Here is a 20,301-nt window from a genome sequence, read left to right on the forward strand (position 1 = left end):
TGACGGAACAAGTTTCATCAATTACCAACCACTAAATGGAACACTACATAGCAGTGAGGGAAATATATATAGTAAGACCAATCCCACCCACAGCAGCACTGACTTTGACCACAAGAAATGCAAGTCATGGCTGTGCCAGTTAAAAAAGACAATATGGATGCAGAGCAGCCCAAAAAGAAAAAATAATCTGAAAGAGTGAATTGAAAAGTGATCCTGCAAAAAAAGGCATTTTACCTCGGCTGGAGTAATTCTTTCGGATGCCAATGTCAATGACTTTGCAATGTTGTCTTTCTGCAGTTAACTTCTCCAATAAGATCCGTTCATTTTCCTTGTGTGTTCCCTTTATAATGTATCCTTGCTCTGCCTGCAGAGCAATTGCCTGTTCCAGGAGACTTAAGTTCCCCTTTGCTGTGTCAAAATCTTCTGAACCTTCTGTCGTTGTAGATACCTGAGAAGTGCAATCGTCATCAGTCTTTGGAGACCCCATCTTACTGACAGAAATGTCTGGCTTTGAATTTTGCGCTTCTCCAATATTGTTAACTTTGTTCTGGTAAACAGTCTCTTGTGAGACAACTTCCATCATCCCAATTTCCTTTACTCTTGCATCTAAATTGTCCCGAGGCTTATAGCCCAGGTTATAACCTTGGACTACAATGGGTTTGAGCTCACTCATGTTTGAAGGTTTTGATAAATCTTGGGGTTGGTCACAGTTATCATAAATATTTTCAGAAAACATTTGATTATTTTCTCCATAGGAATAATGTAGTACCATTTCTTTCTCACATACAGGTGTTTTATCTTTACTGAAGATTATGGATGTATGACTTTCATCTGCATCACTTTCTCCCTCCAAAGACTGTACCCCACTGTCATTTAAATTGCTTTCAGTGGATCTTTGTATTGCTGCATCTTCTGCTATTTTCCCCAGATCTTGAAGTGATTTAGCTACCAGCTCCTGATAGCTGTTAAAATCATCACTGTTATTGTTGGTATCTTTCTCTGGAAGGTCCATTTGAAGATTTTCATGTGCTGATCGCAGAAGCCTGTTTTCTAGGAAACAAACATATTGTTAAAAAGTTTTTGTTCAATACAGTAAACAACTATCTGATGTTTGCTTCACATTGTGCTTCTTCATCTTCTGAAGGTGTTAATTTCTTGATGGGAAAGAACTCTCCAGCCTGTTGGTTCCTTTCACACCCAGCATTAGCCTTGTCAGTGAATGCTATTTTACCACTGTAGACACCACAGCCAAGCCTCATCCTGTCTTGATTAACATGGTTAGAGATCAAGAACGAAGACCAAGGCTGATAGTTTTCAACTTTAGTTGCAGTGAACTGAGACCAACTATCACTATGGCTGTGAACAGCCAACTAGGTATCGACGGGGAGTGAAAGCCTGCTTAGTATGGCTCAATATCCAAACAGGATAGCACATTTATCCATTCATTCAGTGGAGGGGATCTATTTTCAAATGATCAGAACAAAGAAGACTACGAGGACACCTGAAGGGGGTGTTCAAAATTCTGAGGGATTTGTTAAGGTCAATCAGAAATAAACAATTTCCACTGGTTACTGAGTTGATACCTGTGGAGCATAAATTTAAGATCAAAATCAAATGAAAAAAAGAGAGAGGTTAGGAGAATTTATTTACACAGAGGGTTGTTGGTCGTGGAAGTAGAATTAATACTAACTTTTGTAAGTGGCTAAATATTTGAAAAAGAGAAATTTAGAAGAAAAATTCAACTGATCTCCTGCAGCGTTGCAAATAGGAAGTGAAGTCTAAGAGCTGAATTTTCCCAGCCCATTGGAGATGTGCTAGGAAGCAGGAGGGATGATAATATGGCAGGGGGAGGCATTGGGAGGGGAGCCCGACATCTTCCCACTGCCCTGGCATATTGCCAGCAGTGAGAACCTTAGCAGTATGGCTGCCCATCAGGTGGCCGATTAAGCCACTTAATTGGCCAATTAAGGGCCATTTCCTGCCCCAGCAGGCATTTTGCCTGCATTGGGAGGGCCCAACGCTGCATAGGGAGACTGCCAGGTAAATCCTGGTGGCCTCCAGCAGGTTCTGGTGGGGGGGGGGGCCCTCCTTGATGGGCACTCTGTGGCCCATGGAGAGGCCCCCCCCAGCAGCAATGACTGTTCCCACAGCAACGGTGCCGCTGGTGAACCACATTATCCTCCTACCCCACCCCCACCATGGCCACCTCTCTTTGAAGGCACCCGTCATTGAAGCGCCTGGTCATGCTGCCGGCCCTCTGATTGGCACAACTCTTGGGGGAAGGCTGCCGTCTTCAACTGGATGGCAGCGGCAATTAAGAGGCCACCGTTGGCAAGTTGCCGCCGCAGAGTCCCACTACCTGCCAGAGTGGGGTTTACTCCCGCTTTCAGCCCCAGCGGCAACCGTCAAGGCTCCCTGAAAAATTCAGCCCCAAGTGTCGTCTTCAGGTGAAGTGGAGCTAGAGGACCAGGGAAATTTGGAGCAGAATGTGCAGGTGTAATTCAGTCCTCATTTTGAAATTATGCATTTTATCCTTCTTCATATTATACTTTTATTTGTTATGATTTAAAATACTATAGAAAAATTTATGGTGATGTGGGAAGCAGAGCTGGTTGGTCCATTGGGGTTTCACCGCAGTACAGGCTGGACAGCTGGAAGATGTGAAAATGAGGTCCTACAGTATCTCCCCTAGTGAGAGGGCGTAATTAGAACGTGACTACTCTGCGTAGGCAGTTTCTGCTCTAAATGCGCACATAGGAATTTCCAATGGAAAAAGCTGCCACAAGTATCACAAAAACATGACAACAGAATGAAAGATTTTGTACACAGGAAGTGCATGCAGATGTAATATTTTTAATCTATTATAGATTGAAAAGGAAATCAAATTGGTCTATACGGATAGCTCTTATATAAAATTGATATCGATGTGATGAGCTAAATGGCTTCCCTCTGTGCTGAAAAATTGTATGGGCTGGATTTTGTTTGGACCCATGAGGTGGGTTCGGAGGCGGGGGACATGGAGTATTGTGACAGGTGACAGGGGGTGGCAGGGTGGGGAGCCTGTTGCCTCCCTGTCACCAAGCAATCTTCCCGGGGGCGGGATAGGCCAATGATGGCCTTCCCACCCAGAAGCCAATTGAGGCCCTTAAGGGGCCTATTAACGGCTAGATGCGTGCCTCTTCCCACCACCGCTGAGATTTTACCAGTGGTGGGGAGGACGTCCGCCATGCGAGGAGGTCACCTTGTGCCCTCCCTGTAGGCTTGGAGGGAGGGGGGGGTCGCTACTCAGTGGGCAATTTGTGGCACATGGAGGACCCCCACTGGGAGCCACTTCTCCTCAAGACCTCCCTCCCTCTTGTCTGCAACACCACCCAACAGTGTCTCCCTGCCCCCCTCACTGTGACCTTCCGGACTGGCCCCAGCCTCAACTACCTCTTGTCCAGGGTTCCAGTGCTGGGTTTGAGTCTGAGGCCTCTGCAGTACTGACAGTGGCCACCACTCCCAGTGGTGCTGCCGATACTGCTGATCTGCTTGCCCTCTGATTGGCCGGCAGCTCAAGAAGGCGGGATCCCCGTCTTTAAAGCGACGGGAATTCCACCTCCTGAAACTTTGATTTAAAAAGACTAGAGGTTTGCTCCGGGGTTGGGGAACGGGAGGAGGCGGAGTGGGATTTCTCCCGCCTTTTCGGCCCGGTGCCGGGAAACCGGCCTCCAGCACAAAATTCATGACTCTGTTACTATTAACAGCTAATTAACATCAAGTGAGCATTATGGCTAATAAACGTGAGAGCAAGGTACTTTTTATAGCTTATCATTTTCTGTCATATGTATTAAAATGCATAGGGAGATTATGGATCAGTAGCATGTAACAATACATTTTATGTATTGTGATACATACATGGAGATGTAACATCTGAGTAGCAAGTAACCATTATTCTTTCACCCTTGGAAAAATAATTTAATTTTTTTAGCATAATAGTAGACTAGAGAAAATTAATGTAGCTGCAATTCTTATATGGAATAAGAAAATATTGTGCAAATGTAACAATATATACAATGAAAAAAAACAGAATTGTATTTGATTGTGCATGATTCATAGAATTGTTTTTCAATCTACTACTTTGGCCACATTTGTACATTACTAATGGAAGAATTTTACCTAGTAAAAGCACTAGAAAGCAACACTTACTACTGTTGCTAAGTTACATAGCTCTAATATATCTCCATTAGTTACAGAGTACTGGAAGTGGTTAAAATGCATATTTACATTACAAACTTTTTTTTATTACCCTACTGAAAAACACCATTGAAAGAGGACATACCTCATTAGAATATTGTTAGATTATTCATTGATTAGCCTATTTAGACTGGCTACATATTTAAAGAATATATTTCTAAAATAGATCTTGGACTGCAATATGATATGGGATATTTTTGTTGTAATACCTAACAAGTGTCTGTTGTTTTCCATTTCATCTGTCTGTGCTAGAATCTCTTCAGTGTCTTTACCCTCTTTGCTTTCTTCTTCACAGTCTTTGCTGGGACTGTAGTGACGGGGCTTCATCAGTAGGGATTTTCTCTTGTTTACCGATGATCCAAATTTCTGTTCCTGCATCTTTCTCTTTTTTGCCACAGAACAGTTATGTGAACTTTAAAGGGAAAGAAAATGAACAATTAAATATATTTCCGTTTGCAAAATAACAAGGTGCATAAAAAATATGATATTTGAATAATAGTGAAGTGCATTGCTGGATTGTCAGAACAGAAAGAATCTCTCCCTGCCTATGCGGGCTAGCTAAGTGACAACAAAGGCATGGTTGCTGTTTGGCAGTGAGAATCCTCAATAGGGCCATATTGATGGTGTGAGATAAAAGGATTGCATGTAACCATCTTACTTAATTCTGTTAGGTCATATTGTTCTTAATTGCAAGTAATTATGTGTGAATGATAAAAATATAGGTTGGAATTTTTCGTTGGGTGGGAGGCCCCGCCCACCGGCTGAAAAGTCGCTGGAGAGCCCACCTCCACCGGACCTGGGGAACCAGGCCAGAAATTTTTGCTCCTAGGCCTTTAATTGGTCTTGGGCGGGACTTCTACCTCCTTGAGGCAGGAAGTCCTGCCTAATGAAGCTGCCAGCCAATCAGCGGGCCGGCAGCGCCACTGGGAGCAGTGCCCACTGCTGGGACTACGCCCAGTCCTCGCAAGGGGGCTGAAGGAGGGCTCTGGAAGGCAGCTAAGTTTTTAGGGGTTGGCGGGGCCCTGGCGAGGCAAGGGAGGTCGGTTGTGGGGGGGGGGGGCGGGGAGAGTGTTTTGCGTTGGGGGAAGTTGGGGCTTCGGGGGCGGCCCTCTGTGGGGCACAGAGTGCCTGATCAGGAGGGCCACGCCCAGCCTGCAAGAAGGGCGCCTGGTTTTACCAGGCAGCGTTCTTGAGGCTTTTGCCGTCCGGATGCCAAGGATAAAATACCCGCGGCGGTTTCAGTTAATTGGCCACTTAATGTCCTTGATTGGCCTGGGGCAGGCAGGTTGTTTCTCCCCACCATCGTCCTGTGTAAAATTGCAGCGGTGGTAGGAGGGTTTGGGAACAGCAACCCCCCCCCCCTACACACCACTCAGTTTTCCACCCACCTCCGCCACCAGCCTGCTCATTTGGGAGCCATAAAATTTTCATGACTACCATGTTGGATTTATGATACTTTATGGGATCTGCTACATATTCACTTTGCGAGAGATGCTTTGACATAATTATATATTCTGAGGATGGGTTGGGATGAAGAGCTTTGGCATAATTCTCAGCCAATCAAAATCCCCCTTGGTAAATTTAATCCTATGTTTAAAAAATGAACATAGTTTAAAAATTTGCCTCTTTAGAACTCATTTATAATTCATAACAATGTATAAATTGCCCCTTCCAGTTTCTATGCCACATGTGAATCATTATTATCATACAGCACTGTTGGAAACTATTTTAGATAATCTGTAGTGACTGAAAAGTATTGCTTTATGACAATTTTACTAAATTTATATATGGACCAAATAATATTCTGACTTTCCACTCAGGTTGAAACTCAAACATGAAGACATATTACAAGAATTGACTCAGAATTTGTGAAAACAGGAATATGTGAAATACACCACCCCTATTTAAAATTAACCTTGTAAGTTAATGAATTAAAATAGGAGTTAATGAAGTAAAAGGCCAGGGTCAGATCATTTTCTCTTTCTGTAAGTTATTTTCTCTCTGCAACAAACAAGTCTATTCAATGCAAAAAAATCTTATTTCTTGCTGTTTCATTTTGTCATTATTTGACTACAGCTTGGTTGTGTCAGGAATTTTGACAAATTCTTCAGACATTTTGGGAGAGAAATTTGTTTGCGTAGCACAGCTTCTAGTGTATCTATACACAACTACTATGTACTGCTACGCAGACTACATCGATTAATTGGAGCCAGGCAATCCCATGGGCCGCCATCTGCAAGGTCTACAGTATTCTTCAATGATGTCAATGAGCAATGCTGTGCAGACCATGCAGCTTGTAGTCCATTGCCCTGTCTGCCCCCAGGGAATCGATGTAGTTCTGCAAAGTGCCATTCGAAGCAGTTCTATGTGAAATAATTTCTCCCCCTTCACTTTTACTGAAAACTGTGGGAGCCTCAGAGATATTCATTGAAATCCAAGGAACAATTTTCATAAACCATGATTAATTTTCACAAAAACAAAACTCTAATAGTAATACATAATTGATAACAAAAGCACTTGATAGCATTGAAATATATATGAGACTAACTTAATAATCAAACAAGGTTACAGTAATCAAGATGCCTCTGCTATTTTGTAAATAGCAGCTGACATTTTGTACAATACAGTACATGGGTGTCATATGCTGCATATAATAGCATCAACTATTTAGGGGCTTGCACTGTGCCACAGGCTGAGTGGCAGGGAGAGGTCAATTACTTTTGCATAAATGAAGGTCCTCCTGCAAATTGGAAGGTGTGGACAGCCAGCAGAAAATGGAACAATAAGGGAATGAAAATTGCCCATCTTTTGAATGAAATTCCTCTTGATAAACTTCATAAAAAATTAACGTGGGCACAAATTGGATAACTTCCACGGTTGAACATCTCAGCAACATTACATATTTTTACATATGATAGTGATGGTGACAATTTATGTGAGGTAGTGGAGGGCTTCCAGCATCTGTATAACCAACACCAGAGCAAGAGTTACTGCTGTTATAAGAAAAGGCAGAACAGGAGAAAAATAACTGCTAGCCATCACTTCTTAGTTTTGACCTTCCTATAAATGTGGTTTTGGTCTTGATTTTTATTTACTTATTTTAATGGGATATACTTGTGTTGTCCCATAAATAACAATTAAAAATTGATTTTGTTGCTATTACTTTGTGGGTTTGCTTTCTAAGAACTCTTCTTACAGATCAACCTTTGTTCTCACTTACTGTATTTCTGCATTTTTTTTAGCCTATAGGTTTGAACCAGACTGTAAAATTATCACCAGAACTCACTTTTATGTTACTTATTATTTCTGACAGATACAAGGCCGAAGCTATGAACATAGAGCAAAGGGAAAATTACATGATGGTGTCTGCAAGAACTCCTCAGAGCCATGAGATATCAATGTGGAATTTTAAATCATCAGTTCTCATTCTAACTGGATCAAGGTCCAAAGTTTCAGCTCCCTAGTATGTTCATCGAAGTGCACCCAACAGAAATAGAGTGGACAAGGTAGGGCAGATTTTCTTCTGCCCTGCTCCCAAATAGCTCCCAAAAAATCAGCGCACCACAGAGGAACAATGAGCAGCCAAACTTCCCCAATTCTTTTTCTGGTGCCTGCACCTGACTGAATTTGAAGTGGTTGTTGCAATTTATATTACATGCAAATTGATGTTCAATTGCTCTACACAGATTTTCTCTCACCATGTTTGATGCAGATCTCGGGCAGTCTATTGCCACTTTCTGAGCTGTCATTTAGGTCTTTTTGTTCTTAAAATGACAAGTATTATTAAGAAAGAGCTTTATGTTTTGCTTTTTGAATAACAATTGACTTTGCTGCAACAGAACTACTGCTATTCTGTTAGTCTAATTTACTTAGTGATAGAAGCTGTTCAATGCTGTGCCACCTTCCTTTTGTAAAATAACTCATTTCAAGGCAGACAAGGGAAAACAACAACAAGCTACCTGATGGCTGGTAAAAAGAATTTGCCTGGCCCTGTCTTGAGCCAGAAACAAGGTCATCCTGCCACAAAGCAGGATTCCTCGCTTCCATCACTAAGTGACTCTTCCATTTCATGACGAGTAATAAGTCTCAGCCAAACCAACACATTTCTCCTAAGATAAAGTGCCCACATTCCTGCTTGGGGTACTGCAGCCAAGGCACAGCAGCACGCATACATTCACAAAGGATGGCACATTTAATTAAAGTACAATATCACTGACATGCAAATTTCTTCTTCTTGGTCAAAATTAGTCTCAACACTACAATATTTGTCAGCAGCTGACAATTCTAAAATTCACTGTTCTATACCCTATCAAATAGCCTCAATGCCTCAAAAACTGTTTTCTTTTTTCTTGTGGGGTATCCAGGGAACAGCCTCTTTAAGGTATTCCCTGCTTTTGCAGTCCAGGGAGCACCTATATTCCTGTATCCAATCTGTCTGCACCCTTATGTGTGCCTGGTGCACTCCAGAATTATTTATATTACGCCCGACAGGAAGCAGCTCTGTTTGCTCCCCAATGGTGAGTGTATTCTCTAGCCACATGGGACAAGTGGGCACTAGCAATGGATCCATAGTGCAGCAGCACACATTGGCCCCCGTGCAAATGAGGTAGCTCCCTATTAATCCTGCAAACATTTTCAGAGCCAGTGCTGGAAGTTCTTGGTTAACACAAGTCTGGTTCAATGTTTAGGGTCATAGTCCATGAATTTTCAGAGACAGTATGATCAAAAATTATTAAATCATTGAATGATAAAGAGCATATAAGGTTTACTAGTCTTCTTCTTTGCTTCTGTGGGTTAGAAATTGGTTAAGGTTCGTTTTTGGGCCATATCAATGCTGTGCCCAAATTGTGAGGCATGAAACAGCTTAAATTGGGCCACAGGCCTCATTTCAATAATTTGAATGAGCGGTAACTCAACCATTTCCAGGGGATCCATTTTGGACCATCAATCTAGCCTGTAGTGGCCCCTAGGTACATTTGGGAGGGAGGATAATGGGAGTGCGACTGATCATAGGCCACCAGTGGCCCTCAGGAGTGCTGTGGAGCTGGGAGGAACATTCCTGGTTGTATCCATGACAGAAAAACCCTAAGTAAAGCAGCACTGTGCTGGCTCCAGTCAAGGCAGTCTATTTTGGTAGAGGCAACCTAAAACAGGAGTTAAGATAATGCCTATTTTAGATGGCCACTAAGGACACCGGAAAAATTGTCTGACCCAACAACTTTGGAGTATAGCACCACAAAAACTGGGCTTGAAGAATGGGTATAACAAGGACCAATTTCTACCCCCTAACTTTTTTGAGTTTGGCTATGTGCAGCCTTCATATACCTTCCTTGCTCTCTCCTTCTCTCTTTGTCTACACTAATACACTGGAATGTTTTCAGCCATTTTGAGTTATTTAAATGGTTTGCATTTTACAAAGAGAACTTACACACTATTTTCTTTCATTTAAAATGTATGTCCACATAAATCGTCATCTGCATATGAACAGTTACTGTACTCAAAGTAATTAATTGTATCTGAAATGCTTTGAAATATTTTTGAGAGATAAGATGCTATATAAATGCAAGTTTTTGCATTCTTCTGTGTTCTGAGCTGATCAAACTGTGTACCTTATTGGTTGGTCACTGCAACAACTGAAACTAGATCTCTTGTGGGGACAGACCACTGCAAGAATCTTCTTGATGCCTATGTGTTAAATAGCTTTTTCCATGGGCAATAGGAAAGTGAGAAACTGCGTAATATACAATTGTGTCTAAACTTATCTTTCTGTACAATGTATACACAGAAGTATACTTGACCATGTGTGAATGACAGTGATACATTGCTTTCGAAATAAAAACAATGGCCAAAATGTGTTAAATGGCAGATAGAAGGAAATTATTTATTGGTGAAAAGTAAATGGATGAAACAAGCTAGAAGATATAATTTTCAGTGACCTGTATGATAGAACTACTGAATAATTAACCGTTTAGTATGCCGCTCTGTGCTGGTATTAAGAATCATACTCTAACTCCTGAAGCTACTATTCATTGGCTGGCAATACTCGTGTTCTTATTAAAACATATGTTGCTACATTCTGCTCATTAAGGTAGATGCCTTTAAACTGACTGCCAAAATATTTAATCATTGCTAGCATACTGTCAATTTATTCTTTTTTAATTTTGCTCTGAAGTGGTTTCTTATATTAGAAATAAATCTAAAATAAATAAATAAAAGTTTGAATTAACAGCTGGCTAAAATATGATTGGTTATATCCATTCTTATTGGCTAGCATAATTTATTGGGGTTATTATTTGCCAAAGATCTGGGGGGCAAGTGTGGATAAAGGCTGAAAACGGGTGCAGGGATCATGATGCACAATTAACCTGTGCCAGTTCCTTCTAATGCAGCCAACATACAAACTTTGTGCTATCAGAGAAAAGTTAAGGCATGGACTGTTGTTGAATGGGGAATTGGGGTTGTGTTCACTGGTATTGCAATCAGATAAGCTGATCACAGAGACCCTGGCCAGAATGGGGATGTGCTGCTTCGCTCCTTTCTTCCACCTTCTCCTCCTGCTCATCCACCTCCTGCTCATGACCTGCTCATGGTGGAAAGGGCTGCGCCCTCATGATGGAAAGGTACTACAGACCATGACAAATCAGGACATTCACTCTGGATCCTGCAGAGTGGTCCAGGCAACGGAAGCATTGCTTAAGCATCCCAGTAGTCGGCTTAATGGCATACCATGTAGCAGCATGTTATAGCATCCTTATATGCATGTTGCCCACAAGTGCTTGGGTTGCACACCAGTCATGAGCCAGATGATCAGCGAATAATCCTTGTCACCTAGTAGCCACCCTCTGGTTTGATGTCGTGACTCAAATACTGATGGTACAGCAGATTGGCAGCATAGAATAAATGCATCATGACTGATGCCAGGGTTCCAGGCATTCACGAGCATGATGTGCTAAGTAACGGCACATTAAGGGAGTGGAACCCTTTGTTGTTGCAATGCATCGCAAAATTTAGATGTGGTGCCCACAAAGAAATTAATGTGCAGTCAATGGCACCCTGCATTATGGGGAAGCCCAGAATCCTAGTGAAGCCACATGCACACTTCAGCTGCTTCTCCCTGTAAAGAGAGACTGCAATGTATTCCCCTCTCCTGTTATACAGAGCATAAATGACCTTTCTTGTGCAGCAGTGGACTGTGGACTGCAAGGTGTTAAGAGGTGTCACCTGCTCCAGCCTGGAAGGATTCCAACATGAAGAAGCTCACGGCAACAGTTACCTTTACAGCCACAGGCAATGTTGGCCTTGTTCTGCTCTGTGGCTGCAGGTCCTCTTGAAAGAGGCATCAGATTTCAGCATGCAACTTCTTCGTAAATCAGAGATGTCACACACAGAGGGCTGAATTTAATGTGCCCAGTGAGGCGGGGTCGGAGATGGGGTGCCCATAGGATCGCAATGGAAGAAGGGAGGATCCGTCGCTGCCCCATCACCAAATGATTTTCCTGGGGGTGGGAGAGGCCCACGATGGCCTTCCTGCCCATTGGTCAATTGAGGCCCATAAGAGGCCTATTAATGGCCACAAAGACCTCTTCCCACCGCTGGAATCTAACGAGTGACGGCTGGGGGTGGGTGGCGGAGTGGTGCCTCCGCCACTCAAGGAGGGCGCCTTGTAAAATGAGGTGCCCTCTCTGCAGGCTTGGGGGTGTTTCCCCCTCCGTGGGCAATCTGTGGCTTACAGAGGACCCCCGCTGGCAAAACCTACAGCTCCATGGACCCCCATCTCCAACCCCCGCTGGAAGTTCACCTTCACCGTTCCACTATCCCTCGCTGGGGTCTTCTGGAGTGGCCCTGGCAACTCTGCCTCACTTACCTTAGTACCATGGTTCCAGCACTAGGCCTCGGTCCAAGGCTTTTGCAGTATCGGCAGTGACCACCACTCATGGTGGCACTGCAAATATTGGTAAGCTGCCGGGCCTGTGATTGGCTGAATGCTCTTGGAGGCGGGATCCCCGTCTTTAAAGGGCCAGAGATCCCAGCACTGGCCACTTTGGTGCCTGAAGGATGATGATCGCTCCAGGAGGGCTTGAAACGGCCGAGGCGGCATTCCCCCTGCTTTTTCAGCCTGGCGCTGGGAGCCTTGATACCTCCACAAAATGTATACCGCTGATCCTCACTGAGGTTGAGTAAGAGAAATCTTCTCTGAAGATCCTAGGTGGATATGGCTTCCTGCTGAGACCCTTTCTCCTCCTCCCTCTTTCAGCACCTTGTTCTCCTTTGTGTTTCCTCTGTTCAATTTCCCTGTCATGCTGCAGGCCAAGGGGGGCTGGTAACTATAGCACCCATTACTGGGAACAAGTGGTCTGACCAGAAACCTTGAAGTGAGAACCAAGGGCTTCACCACATGCAACATCAGTTCCTTTAAACCTCACCAACTTTAAGTAACAGTAGAAAATTCATAGCACTTCTGCAACCTCAGCTGCACCCAGTAGAAATCATTCAGCAACTAGCCTAAAGGTAGTTGATGAACCCTTTAAATAGTGCTGGTGGGGGCATCTTCCTGCTGCTGAATGCATGTTCAGAGAGGGCATTAGATAGAGAGGCAAGATTGAAAATGGCATCGCTAGAGCCAAATCAGCCTTTTGAACAGTCTACTCTGCCTACTTCTGGCACATACTCCTAATGCCTGCACCAAAATGGCATCTAGCATGGCCAGACATGATCTCATCATGGACATCCAATCCCTCTACACCTCCATCCTCCACCTGGATGGTCTGAGAGCTCTCTGCTTTTTCCTAGAATGGATGCCCAACCAGTCCCCAACCATCACCATCCGCCTCCGCCTGGCCACATTGAACAACTTCTTCTTCAACTCCACTCACTTCATAGAGTCATAGAGTCATTTATGGCACAGAAGGAGGCCATTCGGCCCATCGTGTCCATGCCAGCTCACCATAAAGCTATTCAGTCAGTTCCACTCCCCCGCTAGATCCCCGTTGCCCTGCAAGCCTACTTCCTTCAAGTGGCCATCCAATTTCCTTTTGAAGTCATTGATTGTCTCCACTTCCACCACCCTTGTGGGCAGCGAGTTCCATGTCATTATCACCTGCTGCATAAGAAAGCTCTTCCTCACATTCCTCTCCTGCCCAAAACCTTCAATCTGTAATTGGCTGAATACTGAATACCCCCTAGTCTTTGTACCATTAGTTTATGGGAACAGCTTTTCCTTGTCTAACTTATCTAAGCCTGTCATAATCTTGTACATTTCTATGAAAACTTCCCTCAATCTCCTTTCTTCTAAGGAGAACAACCCCAGTTTTTCCAACCTAACCTTGGAACTAAAATTCTCCATCCCTGGAATCATTCTGGTAAATCTCCTCTGCACCCTCTCAAGGGTCCTCACAACCTTCCTGAAATGTGTTGACCAGAACTGGACACAATATGCTAGTTGGGGCCTAACCAGAGCTTTATAAAGGTTCAGTATAACTTTCCTGCATTTGTACTCAATGCCTCTGTTTATAAAGCCCAAGATCCCATAAGCTTTACTAACCACTCTCAATATTTCCTGCTACCTTCAAAGATTGATGTACATGCAGCCGCAGGTCCCTCTGTTCCTGCACTCTTTAGAACTGTGCTATTAAGTATATGTTGGCTCTCTCTATTCCTTCTGCCAAAATGTATTACCTCACACTTGTCAGTATTAAATTCCATCTGGCACCTGTCTGCCCTGTTACAGGCTGTTTATATTATCCTCAGTGTTTGCCAAACCTCCAAGTTTGGTATCATCGGCAAATTTTGAGATTCTACTCTGTATTCCAAGATCCAAGTCATTTATACATAGCAAAAAAAAAGCAGTGGTCCCAGCACTGACCCTTGGGGAACACCACTATCTACAATTCTCCAAATAAAAAATGTTGCTATGGGTCCTAGCTATGCTTGCCTTTTTGTGGGATATGTGGATAATTCCTTGTTCCAGTCCTACTCAGGCTCCCTCACCTCTACTTCCAGTACATTGACGACAGTATTGGTACTGTTTCCTGCTCTCTCCCGGAACTGGAAACTTTCATTGACTTTGATTCCAATTTCCACCCTTCTCTCACCTTCGCATGGTCCATCTCTGACTCTTCCCTTCCTTGACTTCTCTGTCTCCATTTTTGGGGATCGGCTGTTAGCCAAGATTCACTATAATCCCATGGACTCCCACAGCTGCCTGGACTACACTTCCTCACACCCACTTCCTGCAAGGACTCAATACCAATCTCCCAGTTTCTCCTTCTCCGTCGCATCCATTTAGATGATACAACCTTCCATACGAGCGCTTCTGCTATGACTTCCCTTTTCCTCAACCGAGGATTCCCCCACCATGGTGGACAGGCCCCTCAGACGTGTCTGATCTATTTCACGCACTTGTGCTCTCAATCCTTCCCAGCCAAGAATCAGGATAGGGTTCCACTTGTCCTCACCTTCCATCCCACCAGCCTCCGCATTTAATGGATCATCCACTGCCATTACGCCACCTCCAGACACATCTTCCCCTTCCCCTTCAGCAATCTGAAGGGACCGTTCCCTGCGTGACACCCTGGTCCACTCCTCAGCCACCCCCAACACCTCCCCCCTTTCCTATGTCACCTTTCCATGCAAGCAAGGGAGATGCAACATCTGCCCTTTTACCTCCTCCCTTCTCCCTGTCCAGGGCCCCAAACACTGCTCACAATGTGGTCTCCTCTACACTGGGGAGTCTAAACGCAGACTGGGTGACCGCTTTGTGAAACACCTCCATTCAGTCTGCAAATGTGACCCTGAGCTTCCTGTTGCTAGTCATTTTAATTCTCCACCTTGCTCCCACACTGTCCTCAGCCTGCTGCAGTGTTCCAATGAAGCTCAACGCAAACTCGAGAAACAGCACCTCATCTTTCGACCGGGCACTTTACAGCCTTCTGGACTCAACATTGAGTTCAATAATTTTAGACCATAAGGTCGGTCCCCAGATTTTTCCCTTTCTTTTTTTTTCAGTTGGTTTGTTCCTGCTCCCCACCCATGACCGCCCCCCCACCCTCGCACCTTGTTTCTTTCTGTGATGAAAACCACGTCTGCCAAGAATGAGGCATATTAATTTTGTCATATGGAACATTAATTTTAAACTCTTACTGGACTGAAAACATAGCTGCACATGCATTCTAACAGGACAGTGGCTGGAAACATTTGCATTCTAAGAGACAGTTGCCTGGAGAAGACATTGGAACTGCTCCCTGATTCAAATAACCAAATCGATTTTGATCACCAGACATTGAGGGCTGAATTTTACCGGCCCCTCGATGCCGTGGGTCACAGCGCAGGGCCCAGTAAAATGCTGCGGGGAGAGACCTGCCTCGACCCGCGATGCCGAGAAGATGTGGCCACCATACCCCACCCCCCGCCGCCTTTCATCAGCATATGGAAATGAACAATTAATGTATGCAAATAAACTTACCTGCAGGCAGCCATCCCACTCCAATATTATGGCTGCCGTTCGGTCGCCGCGTGCTTTTGGAACTTTGTACAGAATTCAGGCGAGAACCTGGTGGGGAGAGGGGAGTAATAAAATTTTCAGGGTGGGAGGGGTGGAGGAGTGGTGAAATCAATTTTTATTGGATGTGGGGATGGTGGGAATGGGTTGAAGGGCAGAAGATTGAAGGTTGGGGGAAAAGTTCGGGTATTACATAAATCAATTGATGGTCATTTCATTGCCTGAAATGACCATTGTGGGGTCGGGGGGGGGGGGTGCAATGGTTGGGGAAGGGCCTCCATCACCTATTTTCAAATTTCATAAAAATCCTTTACATTGTCCCTTTAAAAAGTATACATATTTGTGCGAGTTTAAAGCCCTTTAAAAATGGCACCGGCGCCTGCGCGGTGGCGCTGGATGCCATTGCTGGGGAAACGGAGGCCACCCGCTCTTCATCATCGGGGCAACTACTTTGCTCCCTGTATTTAAATGAGCCCCCGCAAATATTGCGGTGGCTCAGAGACAGCGCATCCACACTGGATGCAAGCCGTTCTTAGAGTACACCGCCGCAAACTGCGGCACACTCATAAAATTCAGCCCTGAATGTGTTAAAGTCAGCATTCCAGCCCCCCTACTGAGGATATCTACTAAGACTGAAAGAATCCACAAAACCTCGCCAGGCAGGTTGTCCTGAAAAAAAAGAGTTAGTCACATGACTGGCCTGCAGGCCCCGGTTTGGTTTGAATTGTGTTCACAGAACAGGTTGAGGGCAGACTGCAATTGAACTTGAAGACAGCATCTCCCTGTCTCAATCTCTCTCATGCAAAGAACAGACTGCAACTGGATTTCAAGAAGACAGAAAATCATTGAAACAAGTTTGAAAGTGTGTATTGGGCCCCAAAGAGATGACAAGATTTAACTGCAACCAAAGACTTTACATCGGACTCAAAAGACAGTAAATGAACTCCAGCTATTTGCTTCAAACCTTTCCCCTTGATTCTTTCCCCTTTTCTGTCTCTATCTACAGGTGTGTTTATCGCATGCTAGTATGGTTGCGTCGCATATTGTTAGTAGTTTTAACCGAATTAGAGTTTTAAGGTTAATACTTACACCTTTCTTGTCTAAATCTAAGAAAACCTGTCTGGTTGATTTCTTTGCCATTGCAATTGGAGAGCAGTGAACAAGGATTCACAGAGGGGAAGCTAAAAACACAGTGTTTTAAAAAATTAAACACTGCTACAGTCAGACCAGGAAAAGGCTAAGAGGGAACCCCTAGACCCCTTTCTCACATGGTCGTAACAATCCCATTACTTTATGTTCAGACCGCTGCTATCCTGCCATTTACAACTCATTCAGACACATCTTTTGTTTCTTTGGAAAGAGAAACAGAGTTAACGTTTCAGGTCTGAAACATTACCTCTGTTTCTCTCTCCACGGATGCTATCAGACCTACTGAGTATTTCCAGCACTTTCTGTTTTTATTTCAGATTTTCAGCATCCTCAGTATTTTGCTTTTATTCTTTTGTTTCTTTACTTGGCTTTGTACCATGAAACCTTTTGTCATTTAATCCATCCTGCCCTTCATCCTATTACAGACCTTCCCTTTTGTCCTTCTTCATCACCGCAACTGCAACCCCCACCCCCCCCACCCCCCCACCGCCCTTCACTTCCTCAAAGTCTATTACATTTCTAACCTTTGCCAGTTCTGATGAAAGGTCATCGACCTGAAAGGTTAACTCTGTTTTTCTCTCCACAGATGCTGCCAGACCTGCTGAGTATTTCCAGCAATTTCTGTTTTTATTACAGGATAAGTCTAATATGGCTAAATACTGCTTTATTAGCCTGCTCCCCATCATCAGTAAAATGATGAAAAGAATAATCAATCACACCATCAAATGCCACCTAATTTTCAGTAACCTGCTCATCAATGTTTGGTTTGGGTTCTGACAGCACCATTGACTTTCAGGCAGTATTGCATCCTTAATCCCGATGTGGAAATAAGAATTGAATGCCAGACAAGAAGAGTAGTGGCCCTTAACATCAGGGCAACACTCAACCAAGTATAACACCAAGGCGTCTCAAAAACATTGATGCCAATGGGGATCAAAGGGAAAATCCTTTAGTGAGTGGAGTTATCCTTGAAACAAAGGACCCTATTCCCATCCAAGTTAAAATCAGGGCTTAACATTTGCATTAAGTATTTGTTAATATTGCCGGCAGTGATTTCAAACTTGTAATTAGTTTTAGTGCAATAGAACAGTTATTTGGTGCCTCAACTTCATTATCCTGTGCGATACGGTCAGCGTCCATTACAGCCATGTAAGCACTTTTTTGAAGTGTAATCAGCGTGGTGATTCAGGAAACACAGCAAGGTCCTACAAACATCAATGTGATAATGACCAGATAGTTAATTTTAATGATGTTGGTTGAGAGATAAATAATGGCCAAGCCAACAGAGAAAACTCCCCTGATCTTCTTTGAATAAGGACTTCTTAGGCCCAGCTGAGAGGGAGGCAGGCCAAAGGTTTAGCATCTCATCTGAAAGTGTCAGTCTTGATCATGGGCTCAGCTCCTGGAGTGGGAATTTAGCCCACAACTGTCTGATTCAAAGATGACGGGGCTACTACTGAGCCAAGACTGGTACCTTATGATGGAGGCTATCCAAAACCTTCTGTGAAATAGGGCCATTATGTTGAGACTTTTAAAATGAAAAGTAAAAATTTCAGCATAATTACAATCTCAACAGATTGCTAACATAGAATGTTGATGGTGTACGGAATGCACACTTTGTTGTGCAGTGATGACTACCCCTTGTAAATAGGTGATTCTCCATTTTTAGAGCCAGTGTTCTGTTTGGTTGAGGCACTGTCCTTCCACTCAGAATCAATCTTGTAATATTGTGACTGCACCTGTGTGCATAACAACAACTTTGTACAGAAATCAAATTGTAGTGTAATTCTGCCAGAGTAGGGAAATATTTATCAGGCAGGAACATGTCAATCAATAATTGTATTATGTGAAGATATCTCCACTGGCATTGTTCATGGTAAATTGTAAGATACTGTAGGAAGGAAACTCCAGGGAAGTAACAAAACGAAAACATTAAGTCTGTGGGAGAGGATAAACTTGTGAAGCTAAAACTTACTGTGATGCATTTCTATCATGAATTTTGCATTTAACATGTATAAGTATGGATGGATATATTTTTATGATATTTATTTAAGTGTGATGCACAGAGTTGGATCCCTGAAAAAACAGCAGAGGCCCCCATAAAAAAAGTAGAAAATATTGAATGATTTGTTTGGTTTGGTTTGGTTTGGGGCAGTTACCGTTTATGATTTGGTAGCTTTGAAAAAAGTGAACACTTTTGTGGGAACTGATAGTTCATGATTGCTAGTTATCTATCACTGTTTTTATCTGAACAAAACATAGACGGTGATTATTTGAGTAAATTAGAATTTTACAAGTCTGATGTTTTCCAAGTGTGATATTTTGTACATATGAACAAACGAATTAGGAACAGGACTAGGCTACTCGTCCCTTCGAGCCTGCTCCGCTATTCAATAAGTTCATGACGGAACTGATTACTCCACATTTCCACCTACCCCCAATAACCTTCCACCCCCTTGCTTATCAAGAATCTATCTACCTCTGCCTTAAAAATATTCAAAGTGTTATGACCAGGTGAGGAATGTGTCTAGGGGTCTTTTACTATCTTCATTTGGTCTTATTGGAACAGGGTTTTATTTTTAAACACACTGTGTTTTGAGCTCCCCCTTTGTGAATCCTTGTTCACAGCTTTCCAATTATAAGGCAAAGAAATGAGCATTAACAGGATTTCTTCGGTTTGAAGGAGAAAAGTGAAATTTATTAAACCTTAAACTTAAACTCTAATACAGTTAACGCCTACGGATATACGACGTGCCCACGCTAGCATGCACATTTGCTACACACATGCAAATAGGGACAGAAAAGAGCAGTAGAAAAATAAAATGGAGAGTTTGAGGCAGTCTCTAAAAGGGGGGGGGAGAGTTCTTGTTACTGTTTCTGTGTTTCCAGCGCGCCGTAAAGTCCTTGATTGCAGACAGCTCTTACTTTTCGTTGGGGCCCAGTATTCTTCTTAAACCTTGTTCACTGTAGGAGACTTTTCTCCCTTGGTATTCATATGTCTTCAATGGTTTCCAAAGCTGGTGAGAGCGAGATGAGAGCAGACAGGAGAGAGGTCTTCTCAGTAAAGCAGAAAAGTGCTTTCTGAGTTCAAATTCCCTGTTGGAAGTTCAAATTCAAAAAATGCCAAGTCAGTCATGTGACTAAACTGGCCTGACCACGTCGGTTTGTGTATTCAGCCATCTTAGTTGTTAACCTGGAATGCTTCAATGTCTGGTAATCAAAAGTCCATTGTGGATTAAATTGGAGCAGGGAATAACACCTTTGTCCTTTGAAGTACTTGTCTGTTGATATACTAATGTCTCTCTCCAGCCAAAGTCTCTAATTGTTTTTAAAGCAAGTTCTTTCTTCAACATCAGCAGTTTAAAATCAATGTTCATGTGGCAAAATAAAATTTCCTCATTCTTGGCAGGTAGGGGGCT

At 43.4% G+C, this 20,301-nt stretch overlaps 1 protein-coding gene across 7 annotated transcripts in view; it reads right to left on the reverse strand.

Moving 5' to 3' along the window:
* st18 (ST18 C2H2C-type zinc finger transcription factor) overlaps positions 1–20,301 on the reverse strand; it is a 476,845-nt gene that overhangs the window by 131,714 nt on the left and 324,830 nt on the right. For all 7 annotated transcript variants that reach the window (XM_068031828.1, XM_068031829.1, XM_068031824.1 and 4 more), the window contains exons 7-8: positions 4,446–4,648; positions 235–1,050 (exon numbers count right to left, since the gene is read on the reverse strand). In XM_068031828.1, the coding sequence (XP_067887929.1) occupies positions 235–1,050; positions 4,446–4,648 (1,019 nt within the window). The remainder of the gene's footprint in view (positions 1–234; positions 1,051–4,445; positions 4,649–20,301) is intronic.

The sequence above is a fragment of the Heterodontus francisci genome, chromosome 5, assembly GCF_036365525.1.
Source record: "Heterodontus francisci isolate sHetFra1 chromosome 5, sHetFra1.hap1, whole genome shotgun sequence".
NCBI lineage: Eukaryota > Metazoa > Chordata > Chondrichthyes > Heterodontiformes > Heterodontidae > Heterodontus > Heterodontus francisci.